The 19,936-nt window shown below is 40.6% G+C and overlaps 1 protein-coding gene across 1 annotated transcript in view; it reads right to left on the bottom strand.

Moving 5' to 3' along the window:
- The window catches only part of xpr1a (xenotropic and polytropic retrovirus receptor 1a), a 56,885-nt gene that overhangs the window by 11,934 nt on the left and 25,015 nt on the right, over nucleotides 1-19,936 (bottom strand). Inside the window, exons 3-9 of the mRNA XM_068319040.1 lie at nucleotides 7,574-7,675; nucleotides 3,409-3,629; nucleotides 3,165-3,314; nucleotides 2,966-3,049; nucleotides 2,130-2,211; nucleotides 1,791-1,978; nucleotides 1,265-1,444 (exon numbers count right to left, since the gene is read on the bottom strand). Coding sequence (XP_068175141.1) covers nucleotides 1,265-1,444; nucleotides 1,791-1,978; nucleotides 2,130-2,211; nucleotides 2,966-3,049; nucleotides 3,165-3,314; nucleotides 3,409-3,629; nucleotides 7,574-7,675 — 1,007 coding nt within the window. The remainder of the gene's footprint in view (nucleotides 1-1,264; nucleotides 1,445-1,790; nucleotides 1,979-2,129; nucleotides 2,212-2,965; nucleotides 3,050-3,164; nucleotides 3,315-3,408; nucleotides 3,630-7,573; nucleotides 7,676-19,936) is intronic.

Below are 19,936 nucleotides of genomic sequence, written 5' to 3'. Positions count from 1 at the left end.
CTGACACGTTCTCACAATCAACTCATTAGATATTTCTTTTAACCTGTCAATCAACTCTTGTATTGATCGAGAGGCCATCTCACTCATATCTGCCCTGTGTGTGGATGTCTCAAGGCTGACTTCCTTCAGCACACACTAGTAATCCAAACGCTGCCTCCACAGTTTGGCCTCTAATGAAATATTTGTTTTTTTGTTTCTGGTATTTACTGTCAGACAATTGGCACAACAGATATGGAACATTTTACAGCTGTTTGTTCCAATTGAAGAACTTTCCCCCCTCAAACATCAGTAATCAGGTACCATGTGTTACATGAAGCTACATGTATGACTTGACAGGTCTTATCCGTACAGTATTTTATGATCTCTGAGAACCAATCAGGACTGAGGCTGACTATTATTAGAGGAGGAGGGCTGAGGGAGCTGTGAAGGAAAGGACAAGAATATGAGGAGGGGGGTCTGCTGCTGCTGCTGCTGCTGCTGCTGCTGCTGGGGGGAGGAAGTCATGGAGGAGGACTGATGGAGGAGGAAGAGGAGGAAGAGGAGGAGGGACAGAGGAGCGCAGGGCATCAGCATGCTGATAGATCTATGCCTGTAATGATTGCACAGTCACAACCTCCACCTCCCCTGGGATGAGGCTGCATTCTATTATCTTTCAAACCCGCTGCCCTGCACATGCACACACGTGTGCACACGCACACGCACGCACACACACACACACACACACACACACACACACACACATCAACCTCTCCCCTGCTTAGACAAAGAACGCAGGAACATAGGAGGGATTTGTAAACAAGCGACTTGAGATAAATATCTGAATTATATAAGTATCCATTGTGAGATAGATGTATGCGTGTGCGCGTGTGCACACACACACACTTACACATACACACACACACACAGTTATCATAATGCGTGAATAATATTCTTCATTATGTGACATTTTCATAGCCAAATAGTTTTTAATATTTACATATGATCAATATTCCTAAGGTTAGAGATTTGGTAACATTATACTGGTAAATATTTTAAAAATAAAAACCTGTGAAGATAGATGTGGTCCTGTTTTTTCTTTAATAAATGTAAAAAAATTAGCTTACTCCTGGAAAAAAACATCATACTCTATCACAAACTACAAATTTGACATCCGGACTGGTTCTTGCACTGTAATATCATCTGTATTTACACCATATTCAAAAGTCAAATGCCATTGCTTGAAAGATTAAAAGACAGTCTCTAATAAATAAGTGAGTGGACTGACCAGCAGCTTGAGGAGCCAGAAACGTGATTTATAGTAGCAGGTCTTAAAAGGGTTGATGAGGAAAAGCACCATGAAGCCATAAAGGATGAGCGGGTTGATCTGCGTAGGGAGGTAGGTGTACTCTGAGTACAGACAGGAGAGGATGCTAAGACACCACAACACACCCAGGAAACCAGCAATCTGCAGCACACAGAGGAGAATCACAAACATTAGAAGCAAAATGGAGCCAATTACCATAATTTACAAGATAATGTGAATTAAACAGTTCAACAGTCTGTAATTCCAGAGAATGAAAAAAAGCCCCATTGACATTAGGTAGGACTTGTTTCTGCTTAAACGCTTAAATGTCATTACTTAAAACCATAATCTATTTATTCATGTTGAATGAAGCATTTAACAAAATCAATAATTTAAAAATCATATTTAAAATACACGATAACCCCTTTTAAGGAAAAAAAAAAAAAAAGTTGGTCTTGATGCGAGTTTCACAAAAAGACATTTTTTTTCCCACTCATTTCAGGCTGACCTCAAACAGGTGTTGGTGTGACAGGTTGCTTCGGGGATTGATCTCGAAGATGAGGACATGGTTGACCCCGGCCTGTCTCCATCCATACGTGTTGATGCCCAGCAGGAATATGAACTGGATCAAGAGGAAACCGCCCCGATAGATCCGCACCAGTGGCCAAATGTTCTCAAAGCGAATGAATACAGCACCTGGTAACCCGTGGAGAATGTTGTGGTAAGAATACGTCAGTGTCAGACCTGTAATGCTCTACATTATTCAAAGAACATCTAGCAGAACTGCCGTTTATTACAAAGACAGGCAAAAAAAAAAGGCATGAATTTAGATTTTGATGTTACTTACCGGTGAGAACAAAGGAGATGGCGAGGATGATAAAGAAGCCGCAGTACAGACCGACACGAAAGGTTGTCCAGGCCAAAGCAGGCTGAGCCGGCAGAGAGGAAAATAGAAATAAAACTAGTGACAACAGTATTATAAAGAACATCTAACCACCGCACACATTCACATGCTAACTCCTTTCTTTGTTGGCAGGAATAAATTTATTATAGATAAGCCGGTAGGGGAAATTGAGAAATCAATAATCACATAGCATACTTCAAGTCAGACATGGAATTAATTAATGCAGTAATAACAGTAGATATAACATAAGAGGGTAAAATGACACGATCTTGATTGTTTCTAAAAGATATCCTGTCTGTTCAACAGTGGAAAAGCACTTATAAAATCAATACTGGAGGCTCTCATGGTTTCTTCGCTTCCTCTCCTCCAATCTTCTGTTTCTCTCATAACAAACTTCTCACCTTTTGTTTTTAATCTTAATTCACCGCCAGTAAAACATTACATTACATTAAGACCATCATTACAGCTAGAAAATGCAAAGATATTATTTGTTACTAGAACAGTCTAAGGGAAAATTGAACTTATTTAAATATAAATAAACTTTAAGGTAAAGATGTTATTTTTGAAAGATGACTGGACTATACTAAAACTGAACACAGATTTTGTTTTTCTATTTCTTTTCTAATTTACCTATTTTTGCTTGTCCCTCCTGCCACTCAAAACTCAATAATCTGATCATTTGAAGCTCCAAAATCAGGTTGAAATAGGTTATTAGTTTGATAAAGATGTTATAAATCCAACATCTTAAGAGGCACCAACGAAGTAAATGGACTCCTGACCTGAGCTGCACCCAGTGGAGGAACTCTCAACCTCTTCATGGCCCTCTGACGATCCCCGCCCTCCAGCTCCGTGGTGACGAGGGTCTGCACACACACAGAGACACACACACACACACACACCGGCTCAGTTTCATGCATGTGTTTTCTCCACCAACATCTCTATAGAAAGGTTAATATGCACGTGTTAGTGACTGTGCACCTCCGTCTCAGAGATGAGCTGTGTGATCTTCTTGCAGGTGTAGAAAGGAGCCACCTCCACGTGAGCCACACGCCAGTCGGCCCCACGAGGAGTATCCAGGATCTTGTCATGTTTCTTCAGAATTTTACGGAAACCAGTGAAGTTCAGGTTCTGTGGACGAGGTTTATTCATTGGACAGATAAAGCACACGTTGTCGACTGCAGGTGTTTGTATGAGATGTACTGTATGATGCTCATGGTGAGACCTGGTAGTTCTGCAGCAGAATGAGGCTGAGGTAGAACTCGCTGAAGGCCAGCTTTAGGTCCTTGATGTTGTGGTGTTTGCAGCGTTCCTCCTGTGACAAGTGGAACATGGTCTTGCGTTTTCGCAGGCCAGGTGGAGCGTTGCTCTCCCGCTGCGCGTCCAGTGAAGACTGCAATTCATTCTGCAGCGTGGCGGAACGTCTCTGGGCTTCAGCAAGCTTTTCTAAATTGGGCAACACAACAAAAGAAGTAAGCCTGTAACGCATATATGTTATAATGTATATGGCAACTATACACAGCAATTTAAGTCTTCTACTTTTAACAACTGCTTTCACTGTCCCTTCTGTTGTCAGCATTAATTGTTTTTTATTTAATGTATTCTGACCTAATATGAAGAATTAAATTCTAAGCGGCAGGCCTCTTGTCACCGAGTAGCTTCACTCTGAAACCAGTGACCAAAACTATGACCACAAAACCACCAAGTCTCCTTTGTCTCCTACTGTCTGGTCAAAAAAGCAGAAGCATAGAGACTACTACGCTGCCCTGAAATGTAAATGATGGAGCCGATTATCTGGGTCACAGATGGGCTACGATACCCAGAGAGGGAGAGGACTGAAGGATTCCACTGCCTGGGCAGCAGCCTGTATTTCTCTAGGAGCTTTCATAAAAAAAACAAACCCTCCATTCTATTGATTTAGCAATGTCTTTATATAAAGTTGAGTTATTGAGCAACATAGCCCATGTATTTCTTAGCACACACACCAAATAGAAGTGACTTTCTATCAGTTCATTTACCAATGGATAGCCCTGAAGCTCACACATACACAGATTAAGGTAAGAGGCATTTTGTAATGAAAACCAACTTTTCATTCATTCTGACGGTTTGGTGAGTTTGTGAATGAAGATTTTCGCTACTACTTCGCTTTTCAGTAGGTTTCACTTTACAGCATGTAATCAGTTAATATAAACCCTCCCTTAAGCCTGCAGACTTTGCAGCTGGACACCTCTAACATGAAACCTTGACATGAGCCCCGTACTCTGGCCCCATTCCATGGGCTCCATGATGTCTGTCCTGTTATCTGTAAACTGCATATCTAGGCTAAGTGGGAGAACACATTAGATATAAAACAATATTGAGTCCGTTTCTCTTGGTCTCATCTAGTAACATGCTATCTGTTTTTTAGATCCACTGGCAGACCGTTCTTGTTTTGAACTCAATTAATAAAACTCAAACAGAAAATTTACTCTCTCGCTCTTGATTTTAATTCATGTTAGTCTCAAGACAAGAACTTTATTTCTACTAATTTTACCACCTATCACAAAGTCATGACATTTACAGTACATTCCTACTAGTGTAGAAGCCACTTAATGCACGGATCAGGAGTCGCAAAAAATGTGTTTTATCGGACATAATGAATTATAACAAATCTGATTTGGTTTGAAACATTCAGAAGTTCAAGATGCTATGTCTTTAGCCCTGAAGAAAGAACACACACACACACACACACATACACAACCAACTGCAGGAGACATAAGAGACAACACCTAGATTTCAATAAACAGGTTTGCTGTTTATGTTTACAGCACGGTGGCTTTACTGGTACTGGAAATAGTTTAAAGTCCCTGTTGTTCTTCTTTAACATTCAGGAACAAACATAGCTAAAGGATAGTCTGTTGAAATCAAATCTGTAAAAACGTCTTCGGTTCATGGAGAGGACAGTGTTGTCCAACGGGGTGGGTTTCAGCGCACCGCCGCAGAACGGCTTTGAGAGGTCACAGACCCCTTTCAGAGGGAGAGAGATACAAGGAGGAGGTGGCTTACTGTATGTTATAAGGCATTCTCTTTCCTCTCTCTGTCTCTTTGTCTCTCTCTCTCTCCCTCCCTCCCTCAGACTAACCACCTTTCCAAACACACCACACAAACACAGAACCTGGGATCAGATAAAGCCGCCTGTCAGGCACAACTGCAATTTCTTCTCCGTCCTCCTGTGTGGAGGATAAATAAGATGCCTGTGAGCAGGATGAAGTTGCTGATGTTTTCATACATGACATTTAACCGACCCCACACCTCAGATGTGCTGAGGCAGCAGTGAGTCACTTACTGTAATACTAATGTGATGTGAGCCTGCTGCCAGCAGACCTACACACATTACATACAGCACAAAGGAGAGCAGAAATGAAATACGCGTTTATTTCTTACCCTGTTTATATTCAAGGCTGACTGATACACAAATAGCAAAACAAACAAAATAAGATATATCTATAATCCACAACTTTATATCCACATTACCAATGTCATGTAGATCCCTTTTTTGCTGTCAATCCTAGCCAATCGACTCATAGCCTGAAGACCTCTGAAGGAGTGATATGATATCTGGAACTAAGACGGTAGCAGCAGATCCTTTAAGTCCTGTAAATTAGTACAGGCAGAGCCTCCACGAATCAGATCTGTTTGTCCAGCTCATCCTACAGACCCTGGATTGAGGTCTTAATAATTTGGAGGCCAAGCCAAGTGCAGTCAGGGAACACCATTTCCATAGAGAGGTGTATTCACTGTGCTGCAGTGTTCAGTTAGATGGTACAAGTCAAAATACCATCCACATCAATAGCAGGATTTCCATGCAGGACATTGCCCAAAGCATCCTACTGCCCATTGTGGATGCTTCTGGGGGTGGAAGGGGACCAGTATGAGTATCTCAGTCAGCAGCAATGCAGCTCCATATGCATCCAACTGACACGTGTCTATCAGAACCAGCATCCACAATGTCAGCATTCTGTTCTACAGTAGCCCCTCTGTGGGATCAGACAGATTTATCATTTTCCTGCTTCCTAACTTTCCTAACTTCTGGGGGAAAATGCTCTAATGCTACCAAAATGTCCCACCCACATGGGAGCCATTGTAACAAGATAATCAATGTTATTCAGTTCATTGATCCATGGTTAAAATGGAATGACTGATCAGTATATACTTTTCTTTTTGTTAGTATTACATAACAAATCATGGTAAACAAGATAATAAAGCACAAAAAAGTTTGTTGGAGGAGAGGCATACATGAGTGAAAACCTTTTGGTGACTGAGTAAATAAATCTAACAAAGAGCGGTGCTATGATTTATAACTTGTTTGTTTGCCTACAGCCAACCAATCTTCCAGTTATTTCCCATCATCATGAGCTGGAGCAATCTTGCCAGTCAACCTTGGCATCCAGCTGAACTGTAGTTCCTCATAGAGCCTCTAGAGGGGGCAGTGCTCATCTTTGGATGCCATTGACTTTCCCATGTCCTCAAGTTCAAAACCAGAAGGCAACCTTGTGCTGCCAGAATACCAGGATATATTATGGCTTCCGTCTCATGTTACATGGCACATACACACATTCCCTCGTGCTCCTTAAAATAAATACAGGCAGGCCTAATATAACGAGGGATATGTCAAATAAATAAACAACACAGTTTAAAATGTACACAGTACATATATAACATCTACAATGATGATAAATGATATATAAACAGTCTTTATATCATGTTTTGAACACAATCTTATGATACAACTAAGGTGAACTTGTCGAGGCAAGAATAATTTAGGTTCAGTAAAGATAAGGAAGGACGTAATACTACAGAGCTCAACCAATCGTAAATACCTGGTTAAAACAAATAGTGATATCAATTTGTATTGGTAAAGATTAATAAATTCTAGGCGGCACGGTGGCGCAGTGGTTAGCGCTGCTGCCTCACAACACGGCGGACCTGGGTTCGAGTCCCGCTCTGTGCGGAGTTCGCATGCTCTCCCCGTGTCTGCGTGGGTTCTCTCCGGGTTCTCCGGCTTCCTCCCACCTCCAAAAGCATGCGCTTCAGGTTGATTGGCCGGTCCCAAATTGACCATAGGAGTGAGTGTGTGAATGATTGTTTGTATGTGGCTCCGCGGTACACTGGCGTCGTGCCCGGAGTGTCCCCCGCCTCACGCCCTGAGACTGCCAGGATAGGCACTGGCTACCCCGTGACCTGCGTTAGCGGATTAAGCGGGTTGGAAGATGAATGAATGAATAATAAATTCTAAAGATCCTTATCCATACAACTCAAATGATTCGAAAATTGATCATAAACGATCTTAATATTTTTAATTTCATATAAGATACGTCAGTAACTGGGGAGATAGTAAAGTATTTAATTACCTGAATAGAACGTGTTGATTTTCAGGAGTTCCTTTTCACAGGTCTGGAAAAATCTTTCCTCAAACTTGGCGTAGTACCTCTTAACAGTGTCTTCATCGGTGACTGGAGGAAGAACAGAGCAAAGGACAAATGTAGTGTTTAGTAAACTGATGAAGAAAACAGTCATGTATATACAGTCCACATACTAAAACATAAAGAACTTGTGAAGGTATAGCTTACAAATAAAAAGGGGGGTGCAAATGGTTTCTGGTGTTTTCATGATCTGTGTAAACCAAACACAGCCTGATCCAATAAAGGTAACACTTCTTACGTTAACAATTATATTAAAGGAGCCTTGTCTGCATGCTGTAGACAGATGAGCTTTCTATTAAATGCAGCAATGAGAAAATGCCTCCAGGAGCAGCCTGTCGGCATCACTGCTCCCTCAGATCTACCTGCACTTATAGCAAGACTGTAAAGAAATGTTTGATAGCAGCTTTAAAGTGTGACAGCTTCTAAAGGAACATAAATGAGAACCCGCCGCCGCTGTTAGTTGTGCTTTAATTAAAAGTGGTCTGGAAGTAAAAACAATGAAAAGTCCAAAGCAGAACTACTCACTTACACGTCAGACACAGGATGAATACTTGAAACCAAAAACCTCTAATTTCACTATGATAGATTAAAAAAAAAAAGTAGAAAAGCTTAATATTTTTAGAGACTGGAGTTAGAAAATAATTACATTTTTTGGGTGAAAAATGACAAACACAAGAAATCAATATGAAAATAGTTGACAATTTTTTTTTTTCCATCAACGTATTGCTTAATAGACTTAATGGTGAAAATCCAGTAGACCTTCTAACAGCCAATTTAAAACATTTTCCCAGTGGCATGGGACTGGCCTGAAGAAGAAACCATTGGAAACATTAAATAGGAAAACATCCTACAGCGCACATCTAAAACAAGTTGTTAAGGTAAGGAAGGGATCCCTAAAAATGAGGCTGCATTGGAGCATAAACTTCCACATAAACAAGCAAAACTTCCACTTTTTATAAAACTTGCAAACAAGAAAATCAGTTCTTGTACTACATTAATGGTGCTACAGATTCAGCTGTAAGATGAAGGAGATTAAAAATACCATTAAAGTATATATTTGACTGAGATATTGAGATATTACTCTGGCTGAAAAGGCCAGTTGTGCATTAAGCCCCAAACACACCCAAAGAAAGAGAAAGAACAGAGGAAAAAACAAGGAAGAAGGGGAAACTAACTGAAGTGGAAAAATGTAGATGAACAAACGAAAAGAGAATGGGAGAGGGAGAGAGAGATAAAGAGAGAGAGAGAGAGAGAGAGAGAGAGAGAGAGAGAGAGAGAGAGAGAGAGAGAGAGAGAGAGAGAGAGAGAGAGAGAGAGAGAGAGAGAGAGAGAGAGAGAGAGAGAGAGAGAGAGAAAGAGAGAGAGAGAGAGAGAAATAAAGAGAGGCGAAGAGAGATTAAAGGAAGCAGATGGTTGTAATCTGTCTTGGACTTGAATGTAATTTCATTTTTTAGCTCTCAATCCCGAACCTGACTGAACGGCTGAATGACTGACTGCTACAGACGGATGGAGGATGGATGAATGGATGAATGGATGGATGGATGGATGGATGGATGGATGGACGGGTGACTGTCTGGGTAGAGGAATGAATGTTCAAACCGCTGACCTAACAGTTCTCCAGCGACTTATCAGAATGACTGAAAACCTGGCCAGTCATGGCTCCACGACAGAATGACTAATGGTCCAACATGCTCATTTAGACCTGCAGGCCAGCAGCTATAATGTAATGCATAGTAAAAGGTTAGACTGATAAAGAATCCTCTGCATGAAAAAGCACTGAAGGACAGACTCATGGAGTAGAGGAGGTTAAGGATGAAGAGGAAGCAGCAAGCTGTCTCACGTCCTATTTAACACTAACTTCATAATGGATCAAGATGTCCAACATTCATTCATTCATTCATTCATTCATCATTCATTCATCTTCTAACTGCTTTATCTGGAGCTGGCTTAGGGCTTAGGGCGTGAGTTGGGGGAAACTCCTGGTGCCACGCCAGTGCACCGCGGAGCAGATGCCCAACAATTATTGTAAACTAAAAAAGAAACACAAAGCCCAAACTTTACAAAAAACATAAAGCCTGTTAACTTCTGATGATTAAAAGAAAAATGTCAATGACATTTACTGTATGATGTTGAAAAATTACGTATCAATTACTTATCAAACAATGTTTGTATTTTGTATTTTCTAAAATTCCTCCTCCCACACACGTGTACACTTGTACACATTTTCTACCAGATGTACAGTATACCTTTGTGAAGGGTGAGAACAAAGACCAGAGACAGTTCATCCCTATCAACAGTTTTCATACAGTTCCACTACCCTGCTTACATCTCCGCAGCAGCTGAGTCAATGCCACCACATCCCATGTCATGCTTCACCCTAAAACAGCATGAACACACGGGCATCTCATAATTACACTGTCTCACCTCATCACCTGCGTCCTCCGAAAACCAATCTCGAAATTATGCAACTACAAAGTCATTTATTGTGTATTCAACTTGTGGAGTTTGCGTTGATGAAGAATCTGACAGCTTCTCCTTCAACACAGTATGGATTCTCATTATCACAAGTCTATGTGGCCAGTAATAGATTTGGCTGTCTGGAATCCAACTGTGTTCGAGGTAGGTTTGTAAAGTTACACAGAGGATAGCTGCAGCAAAAGAGTGTGAAACTCTAGTTATACTATGGACAAGATGACAACCCATCAGACTCACAATAAAGATTTTGTAGATAATTTGAAATATAAAACATCCTAAATACTTAAAATTATCATTTGGATGTAAACATTAGTGAAGCTCCAGTTAAATACAGTTATCTAGGAAGGGACGATGCCTCTTGCCTACAAGGAGCTGTTTTTACAGTATTTTGTAGGACATGCATTAAATGTAATAGAAGTGACCATTCAGTGCAGAAAAATAACTAGCTAGCTAGGATTAACACCTAAAAGAGGATATATTCTGCTGAAGGCAACAAATTTACGACATATATTTAGGATCTAATTTTCTAAAGCTACAGAAAGATCAATATGTGGGTTTAATAGGTTTAGGAACATTTAAAAAATGTAAATTACATCCATAAAGTTTGTGCCAAACATATTGGCAAAGGCCTGTATTTTATTTTCTCACCATCAAACTAGTTAAAAATAAAAATCACTGCAGGCTGGTTTGATGGCAATAATTTTGCCATCAAGCCAGCAGGAAGAAAAACACATTAATTTTGTAAAAACACCATCAGAGTAAAAGTCTAACGTAATGAAAATACATTTTAAATAATAGAAATGATCTAAGGTACAAAGCAACTTTAATTGTATGTCTGTCTCCATGATGTTCATCCCCACCACTGCTGTTGCATCCTTTATTATAGTTTGTATAATGTCCTATTGATGGTCATTATCTGGTCGACCTGTTTAACATTTTCACACAACAAATGAAATGTCTTTGTTTCCAACGACTTCCACAGCAGCAGAGTGTGTGGATTCATTTACTTCACTTTTTTCAGACAAAGAATAGCGCTGGCAGCCAGAAAAAAAACAACTCTTGACCTAGAGTATTCCCAGGGCAGCTGGTAGAAGACAGCCCCCTCTCTCTACTAACCCCTTCTTCTGTAGATTGTATGAATAAATGATGAGTTAGCTTCCCCAGAACCCAACTATCTAACCCCCTGAAAACCTTCACACACACACACACACCCCACCCCCAACTTCTTATATTCCCATACAGGGATTCTATGACAAGACCCCATAAAACTACATCATAAATCCTTCATGGAGACCCTCCAATCTGCTGACACTGAGAGGAACAGCAACCAGCACAAACACACACATGTCAGTTTTTATCCTTCAAAGCTCTGAACCACCTCTGTTTCAAAACAGGTGATGTAAAATATATATTCGATTTTTATTTTCTTTTTGTTAGAATCCACTTTTATTTGGTGCAAGATATTGAAATTACAAGCTGGGAAAGACAAGAATGGAGAAAAGGCACTGAAAAGAAGTGAATGGTTTAGGAACTAGGATATAATTTGCTATTACAGTGAAGCCTGGAAAGACAGGAGAGAACATGACTCCCTAAAATACGTAGAAACTGCACACTCAGAGGCACATCGACATTCTATGTCCCTATTTTTAAGGTCCATTTATCTCATTTGATGACACCTCAGTGAGGGATATAAACTATGTTCTAAATGGCATTACTGTCAGGGGAGCCGAGAAGGCCATTACATTATGATTGTCATTGTATTCTCCTCGCTTATCTCTTCACCCTAAGGCACATCGGTGTAAATCACAAACGAAGAGGACAAACTGAACCATAAAAGAAAATAGGATTTAGTTAACTGTAGAAAAATATTAGTCTAGAGACAAATAGAGTCAGTGCATAAAAGGTACTTCAACATCCTCTTATCCCAGGCTATAAGGAAAGAAACATAACACTAAAACCACCCCAATTACCCCCCCTCCATGCATCTCGCCTTTTTTCCTTCCACTTATTCCCCCTTAGCCCTCTAGCCACAATTAATTCTACCAATCATCTGTCTCATCGAGGCCAGGGGAGCATTAAGAATGCACACTCACTGGGCTAGACTTCCAGGCAGGAAGGAGTGGAGGTAGGATGGGGAACCACTGCAGCTCCGATCTTTTGTGTACTATTTATACTGCCAGACTGCAAACTAAGCAGCTCCACAAAACACACCAGACTGGCCAAGAGTTGTGAAAACCACACAACTAGACAGAAGCACACGTTCAACACATTCAGACAAGTGTTAATACGACTGCTGTGTGTGTCTGTGTGTGTGTGTGTGTGTGTGTGTGTGTGTGTGTGTGTGTGTGTGTGTGAGACAGAGAGGGAGAGAGACAGAGAGAGAGAGGGAGGGAGAGAGCATAAAACAAGAGGCCAGATGGGGTGTGAGAAGACCCTGGAACCAAACACAAGACATGCAAGACTCAAACATGGTATGGACAGCAAAGAGACATTATGTTATATAATAAACTAATGATTTTAACAATGAAGAATATACCATCCAAATGTTTAGTTTTGCTCCTGGTTACAATACATTTCTACAATGCAAACAATTCCCACAGACAGTAATGCTGTTAAACAACAACATAATACAATTTATCAGAGAGGAGGTGCTTAAAAATTTATGACCTTAAACCGTCACTCAGGAAACATGGAGCAGGAGGTGATCGGAGTAGACCAGAGAATATTTAATGTGTTTGATTCTTCAAAATTACTTTAATGTTTAATTGATTTGGGAAAAAAAACTTTTTTTTTCTTCTTTCAAGCAAATCCCAATTTGGACAAGTACATTATGGTTAAAATGACTTCTACCTGACATGAAAACCTTTTCATTTAACATTTAACTACAATTCCAGTTGAATGAGACGTACATGTTTGGACAGCAGGCTGATGGAATCACACTAATAGGTAAAGTTTCTAAGTTTCTGAGAACCACGTGAACTGGGTCGTGCCTATGTTTTTCTTTAAACAGGCTAACTGTTTTGCCAATAGTGGTATGTTATATAAACACACAAAGAACGCAGACAGGGTTTGTGGACGAGCAGATCGCTGTGAAATTGCTTCAGAATGCTTGTAAGAACTTTTTATCTGCTCATTTATATTCAGCCCAGATAGTTTCCTTAACCAGAGGCATTCATTTAGATCAGCACACCACAGATAAACATTTTAGTGAATAAATGTAGAAGTCAAAAAGCTTAGACGACATTAGAGGAGAACAACAAAGACAGGGAAAGAAGTTAGAGGATGTGAAAATGGAATAAAAAAAGAAGAGGTAAGCCACAGATTCTTCTGCCCGGACCAACAGGAAGCCCACAGAAAGCAGTATTGACCAGGTTGCTGACGGTAAAGTTAATTACTCCTCCTCTCTATTCTTCAGAGGGCAGTATTTCTGCCAGACCTTCTTTCCTGCCTCTTCGTATTTTACTAAGCTGCTGCTGTGAAGTGTTATCTCTAAAAGTCAGAGTTTGGTCCAGATATCTCTGTCCTGCCAGAGCAACACAGGCCAGAGGACCTGAGAGATTCTCTGAACGTCTGTCCGACTCCCTGCATCTCGTTAAAGGTAGAATGAGAACAAAGAAGAAAAGCAAGTACCCAACATGGCAAATTAAAATCTGTCATTTTCATTACATTGGCTCAAATGTCACTTCATTTTCAATCCCATCTCAGACATCTGTAGCCCTTTGAGATTCAGAATATTTTTTTAAAAAAAGCGTCTGTCAATAAAGTCTGAAAAGCGGATAGCATGCACGTATCAGGCCTAACTTCGGGTCTGAAAAAACTACATTTTTATCTGAAGGTGTGATATTATACTCTATCTCCTTGCAAGTCATTTCAACATCAACATTTCAATGTGATATTTATTGCCGGTTTCACATTTCAGCACTCAGATAATGCAGACTTTATTCCTGAGGCAGCAGTCCAATAAAGAGTGTAGATGGGGTATCTCTGTCTCAGTATGCAAACTCACACACCGCACACATCTCTTATCAAACATTAATTAACGCAAATCTAATCTTGAAACAACACTTCTGACTTCATGGAGGTTCTTTCAATCAGAACAGCCCCTCGAATGTAAGATGACTGACTCAAAATGCAGGCAGTTAAGCAACATCCTTTATTTTACTATTATTACTATCGATATTTTAAAAACAAAAGCGTGTAATATTTAGTAAATCTAAACTTAAATTCAAATAGTTTGTCATCCCCCTAATCCTTTAGACGACGAGGTTGGGGGATGAACAACAGCGTTCTTTTTTAAGATGGTCTTCATCTGTCTCCACAGTTCACACACATGTAATGTTTTTGACTCCAGTGGTTTACGATCTGTTCATGCAGATAAGAACACAGACGAGAACATGCCCACACGCACACACACACACACACACACACACATACATACACACACACACGCACTTAATTGCATATCTATTAGCCTGCAATGACTCTAACTGAGTTGGAAAAATAATATTCATTTGAAACAAAAACCAATTAAGAAATCAGAAGCGTGCAACAGGAAGGGGAGGGAAGAGAAGAGATGAGGAATGCCAGAGAAAGAGGAGTAGGAAAAATAAGGGCGACAAGAGGAAGGTTAATTGTCCAGTGAGCGTTGAAGGGCATTAGTCTTAACTGCATGGTGTGAATTCATAGCACCATTCCTGGGGCCTCAGGAATTGCCTGCTTGTGTGTGAGAACACTTCTCTGTATGTAGGTTTCTCTATGCAGGAGTTTCTACTCCTTGTATGGTTTTATACTGTATTGACATTGTTGCATACATGTATATTGTATTAAATATTTTATTCCAATTGTTGTTGAGGTGCCCCGCGATGAGCTGGCATCTTGTCCTGTGTGTACCCCACCTTCTGCATGTAGCCATTCATTCTCTTAAGAGTCTTAAGACTTATTTTGCTCTGCAGCTTCACACCATCTGGTCGTGGAGGATCAGCAGAGAACATCTGACAGAGTTGTGTAGGATGGCCTGACAGTGAACACATGCAGGACAGGCTTCAATTTCCTCTCAGGATTGCCAAATAGCAGCTTCACCCCATTAGTCAGGGCTGGTTTACATGGTCATGGTTCATTAAGATAACAGTAAGGCTTATGTTCCGCTCTAAGCATTGTGCAAACATAACATTAATCATTATCTAGTCCGGAGAAAAGAGATCATCAAAAAGGAAAAAGGCTCCGACTGTTTTTAACCTGATCTCTTCTTTCTTGACCATTACTGACTCAGATATTACACTTACTTCTTCTGCTGTCTCTCCGCCCCCCCCCCACCCCCACCTCCATCTTTCCTCTTCAGTGAACTTGTCTATTCCATACATATGCAACCAAATGGAAGGTACTGTATAAGATCAGCATCCTAGACTCACTGGATTCATAATAATCAAAGCCACGTCTGTTCTGTGAGTCTACAGAGACAGTCATCAGTGTCCTGTCTGCAGCTGCAGTGGACAACATGTCCCTATAACGTACTGTCAGAGTGAGTCATTGAAGCGCCACATGTTAATGACAGAAATCATTTCTCATTCCACCTGAACTTTCAGCACCAAGTCAAAAGAGCAGAATCAAAGCCAAATCACAGTAGAAACAAAAGAAAATAGAATTTAAACTTGCTGAATGTAACATGTTCAGAAATTTTTTTGCATGATCTTACATCATCTACCTCAGCTCCATGTACTGTTGTTACACTTATTAAAACAGCATGTCATAAGATGCTGGTCAGGCTAAATAAAAAACATTACAAAATAAGGGTTGCAGTAATACTTAAATTGTTGTTTGAGATTTCTGAAAAAGAAAGGATTGTTGTGAACGAGGGCTGATACCTTCTGCCTAGCAATTTGTTGTGCCCCCTGAAAACACTTCACTCTGATGATGACAAGGCTGATGAATGAAACAAGGAAATTAACTGTCTGCTGACATCTGAAGCACTCATAATACACTGGACAACCAAAGAAGGCTTGATAAAAAAGGAAGACCCACCGTAAGAGATAACAGCAGTATGAATATAAGCTAAAGGGATTTACTGCAGGTGCCCCAGTGAAGAGGCACAGTTCACCAAAAGCAACACATGTAAATGCTAGTTAATCTTAATTATTATTATTATTATTATTATTATTATTATTATTTAAATCTTTATAAAATCTGTAGATTATAGTTCAAACTATATAAAAAAGTCTTTATGTAAACATAAGTCATGAAGCAAAAACTTCAGAAGGAATAAAATGGCCTCTTGATGGCTGGAATAACCGAACTCCACCTGCATGAAAGTTGTTCTTCCATTTCAGTAGCTATAGGTGAGTGTGCTATACATGCATCCCTAGATATGAACAACTATATGTGTGTGTGTGTGTGTGTGTGTGTGTGTGTGTGTGTGTGTGTGTGTGTGTGTGTGTGTGTGTGTGTGTGTGTGTGTGTGTGTGTGTGTGTGTGTGTGTGTGTGTGTGAGTTTCTGTGCGCGTCTTGTCCCATTTTTGAGAGCTGGTTGGCTGGGAGTGACATTGTCATTATCGACATCTCTCTCCGCTCCCCTGGATCCTGTAGCCATTAGCAACCAACTCTGGGAGTTGGCCTCTCTGCTGCAGCCAATTGCTTTCAAATCACTATGTGACTCTGTACATGAATGAACATGAGCAGGTGTTCTCTAAAATTTGTGTGTGTGTGTGTGTGTGTGTGTGTGCGTGTGTGTGTAGTACGCCTCGATGTCTAAATGTCTTTATGATAGCACTGTGATTGAATGCATTTGTGTTGATTATTTGATCAGATGCAGCCTCACTTCCACTAATTTATTCCCAATTTATTTATGCACTGAGACAAATGTTCCAGGACAGCGACAAAGGAAAACACACACGCAGAAAGCACACACAGACATCAAACATGATATGTTGAACAGAACACACACACACAAACACACACCAGAAGGAAGCGGTCAGCATAAAATAATCAATAGGTGTTGAGTAGGCCTATTCAGTACTTTTGTATTGCAAAGCAAGCAACAGCCCTTTTTCTGCGTGCCTGGAAATCAATACTCTGATCTCTGATTATGCTGGGTGCACAGCTCACTGAGCAGAGGAAAAGAGCAGTACATACCAACTGACTGTGAAATGAGACTGAAAAAAGCACCAGTCCTTGACAAATGACAAAACAGTAATGTTGCAGGAATAGTTTTCCAGAACACCAATTTAGGTGCCTGTATGTCCTAAAGGCATCCGAGAAGAGGGTTTGAGGCTACGTTCACAGCAAGCCTCACTGTTAACAGTCTGATTCCTACACAAATCGGATTTTTTTTTAACCTTACATTCACATTCATAATTAAAAGTGATCTGTATCTAATGTGGATGTATTTCATCTCCTAAATGGGGGTAAATGCACTTTTTTTTTTTTGCATAATTCACCAGCAACCCAAAAAATAGTCATCTTTCGTAAGAGAAATCATGGTATTCACACCAAAATGGATACCCAAGTTACAAATGTATGCACAACATGGGAACAGCTTGCAGTCTCTATACATGTTTTCATCACTCTCATCTCTGGTTCTTTTGCGTTGCTGCACTGATACAAACGGAACAAGAACCCCCATATGTAAGTGACTCCAATCTTATTTGCAAAGATTAGATTTTTTTATAGTTACATAAGTTGGAAAAATCAGCTTTGCATCATATTAAAATTAAAAAAGAACTAAAACCTGAGTTAAGACAGAGCACAGCTGGCAGCATTACTAAAGACATGGAAGAGTGAGCATCTATGCTGTGGGTTTATGATGGATCAATATGTGTTCGTTCTAATCACAGCAATGACACGCCTTGCTCAGAAGCATCTCAAACAGCTGAATGAGGACGAACGTCTTCTTTCTAAACTCCCACAGTAAGTCAACGACATTCTAACCTTTTACACAGACACACAGTGGAGTCAACACTAAAGGCACTTATTGACAGAGTATGAAACATGAACATGAAAACCCTTTTTATTGAAAGACCCACAGGGAGTGTCTATAAAAAAAACTCCTCTCCCTCAGATTTGGCCTCAAATCTCTCTGTTTTAAGAATATCACAGGGAGGGAAGAAGCACCTTCAAAATGAGCTTATATCAGAGAAATAAACAGACCACACAACAAACAAATGAACCAAATAAACCTTAGATGTAAATAGCTGAATGAGAATAAACACAATAATACACTTTATGTCTGTTTCTATGGAAGTAATACGTGCAAAACTGCAGAGGTGTGATCAAACACATCCTAGAATATCTTGCGTGAGTGTTTCCTCATGTGTGTGCTTTCCAGAGGAGAGAGGCATCATATATTATAGCTACACTATTCACTGGCGGCTAAGATTAATCAGGCCAGTAATAAGAGCAGGTTGGGCTGATGGAGGAGGGTCCTCTGGGAATGGCAGCTCTTTGTGTCTCTCAAACCCCTCTGGACCACGACAACCTCTTCCTGTCACCCCCGCCCTACCGTCTTCCAACCCCCCACTGACTCTTTCCATAAATCCCCTATCTCTCCCCTTTTGTTTTTGTTCCTTAAATCCCGATTGCAACAAAACAGGTTAACCCTCGTTCCAGACACCAGTTCCTCTTAGCGGCAGTGACCCCTCCAGCAGGACTGAAGACCTTCCCCCCAAAGCAGCCCACTTGGTGGACACACACCTGTACCACAGTCCTCTGGCAGTGGTCCTCTCGGCAAGCTGAGCAGCCCCCCCAAGCAGATGATGGATGTATAGAGGAGGCCCTGGTGGCGGGCAGGAGCCCCAGCCTAACTGATGGCTATTTCATTAAAGCAAGCTTCAACTGTCCTTTAAGGGCCCTAAAACGCCACAAAGCGCAGCTGCGCTCAACACAAACACCTTTATGGTGATGGATGTGGCAGCAGAGGCCGTGACGGATCTACAGGTATCAACCTTGCTGCTGGCTGTCCAACATGGGACCTTTATGAATTTACTCCTAAAGCGAGACATCTTTCAAGAATTAAAATATGTAATTACACTTGATTAATTGCACATATAGAACATTTCTTGTTTTTTCTTGGTTTTTTTTTTTACACATTTTTATACCGGACAGACAGACAGACAGATAGATAGAGTTATTCAGAGGCTTCAATTGAGTGTATAGCTCTGAGCTTTTGTCAGTACATTTTAAACAGCAGTTCTCTGCAGACTCTTCTAGTTACCAACAATTATGAAAATGAGTTTGAGGGACACATTAAAGCTAAATATTTGAATCACATTAACACTCACACCTTGCCTGTGTATGCACATACAACATTTAGCTTGTGTCACAATCTGGAAACTAAAAGAAATAATGTAATCCAACAGACTTTGCCTGAATGGAGCTTCAGGAAAACATGTTTCAAGCAATAAGCACCTTTATCTGAGGGGGAAGTTCACCCTGAATTATATTAGCCTCCTCATCAGACATGTCCTGCATAACGATTCATCCATCTAGTCTGCCTGCGAAGCTTCCTGCAGAGAAGCCTTAACATTCTTTCCCAGGTATCAACAGGAGTGCTACCAGTGCAAAGGTCCTGTGTTGGCTGGCAGGCTAAAGAGGGCAGAGTACAGCCGACAGGACTTTGGTTTCACAGCCAGCAGGAGATAGACAGATGCCAAAACTAGAACAACTGACAAACAAGACGTCAGCTGGGAGAAGACAGTAAACAAACAACAACACAACTTCAAGTTCATGCTGTACAGCCACAGCATACCTGCTTTACTTTGTGGAGTTACAGTGTGGAACCACACACCTCTATAATCTGTCCAGACCATGAAGGAGCCTCTCCTGTGT

The sequence above is a fragment of the Antennarius striatus genome, chromosome 7 (assembly GCF_040054535.1).
Source record: "Antennarius striatus isolate MH-2024 chromosome 7, ASM4005453v1, whole genome shotgun sequence".
Taxonomy (NCBI): Eukaryota; Metazoa; Chordata; class Actinopteri; order Lophiiformes; family Antennariidae; genus Antennarius; species Antennarius striatus.
This window is presented reverse-complemented; position numbering and strand designations above follow the sequence as displayed.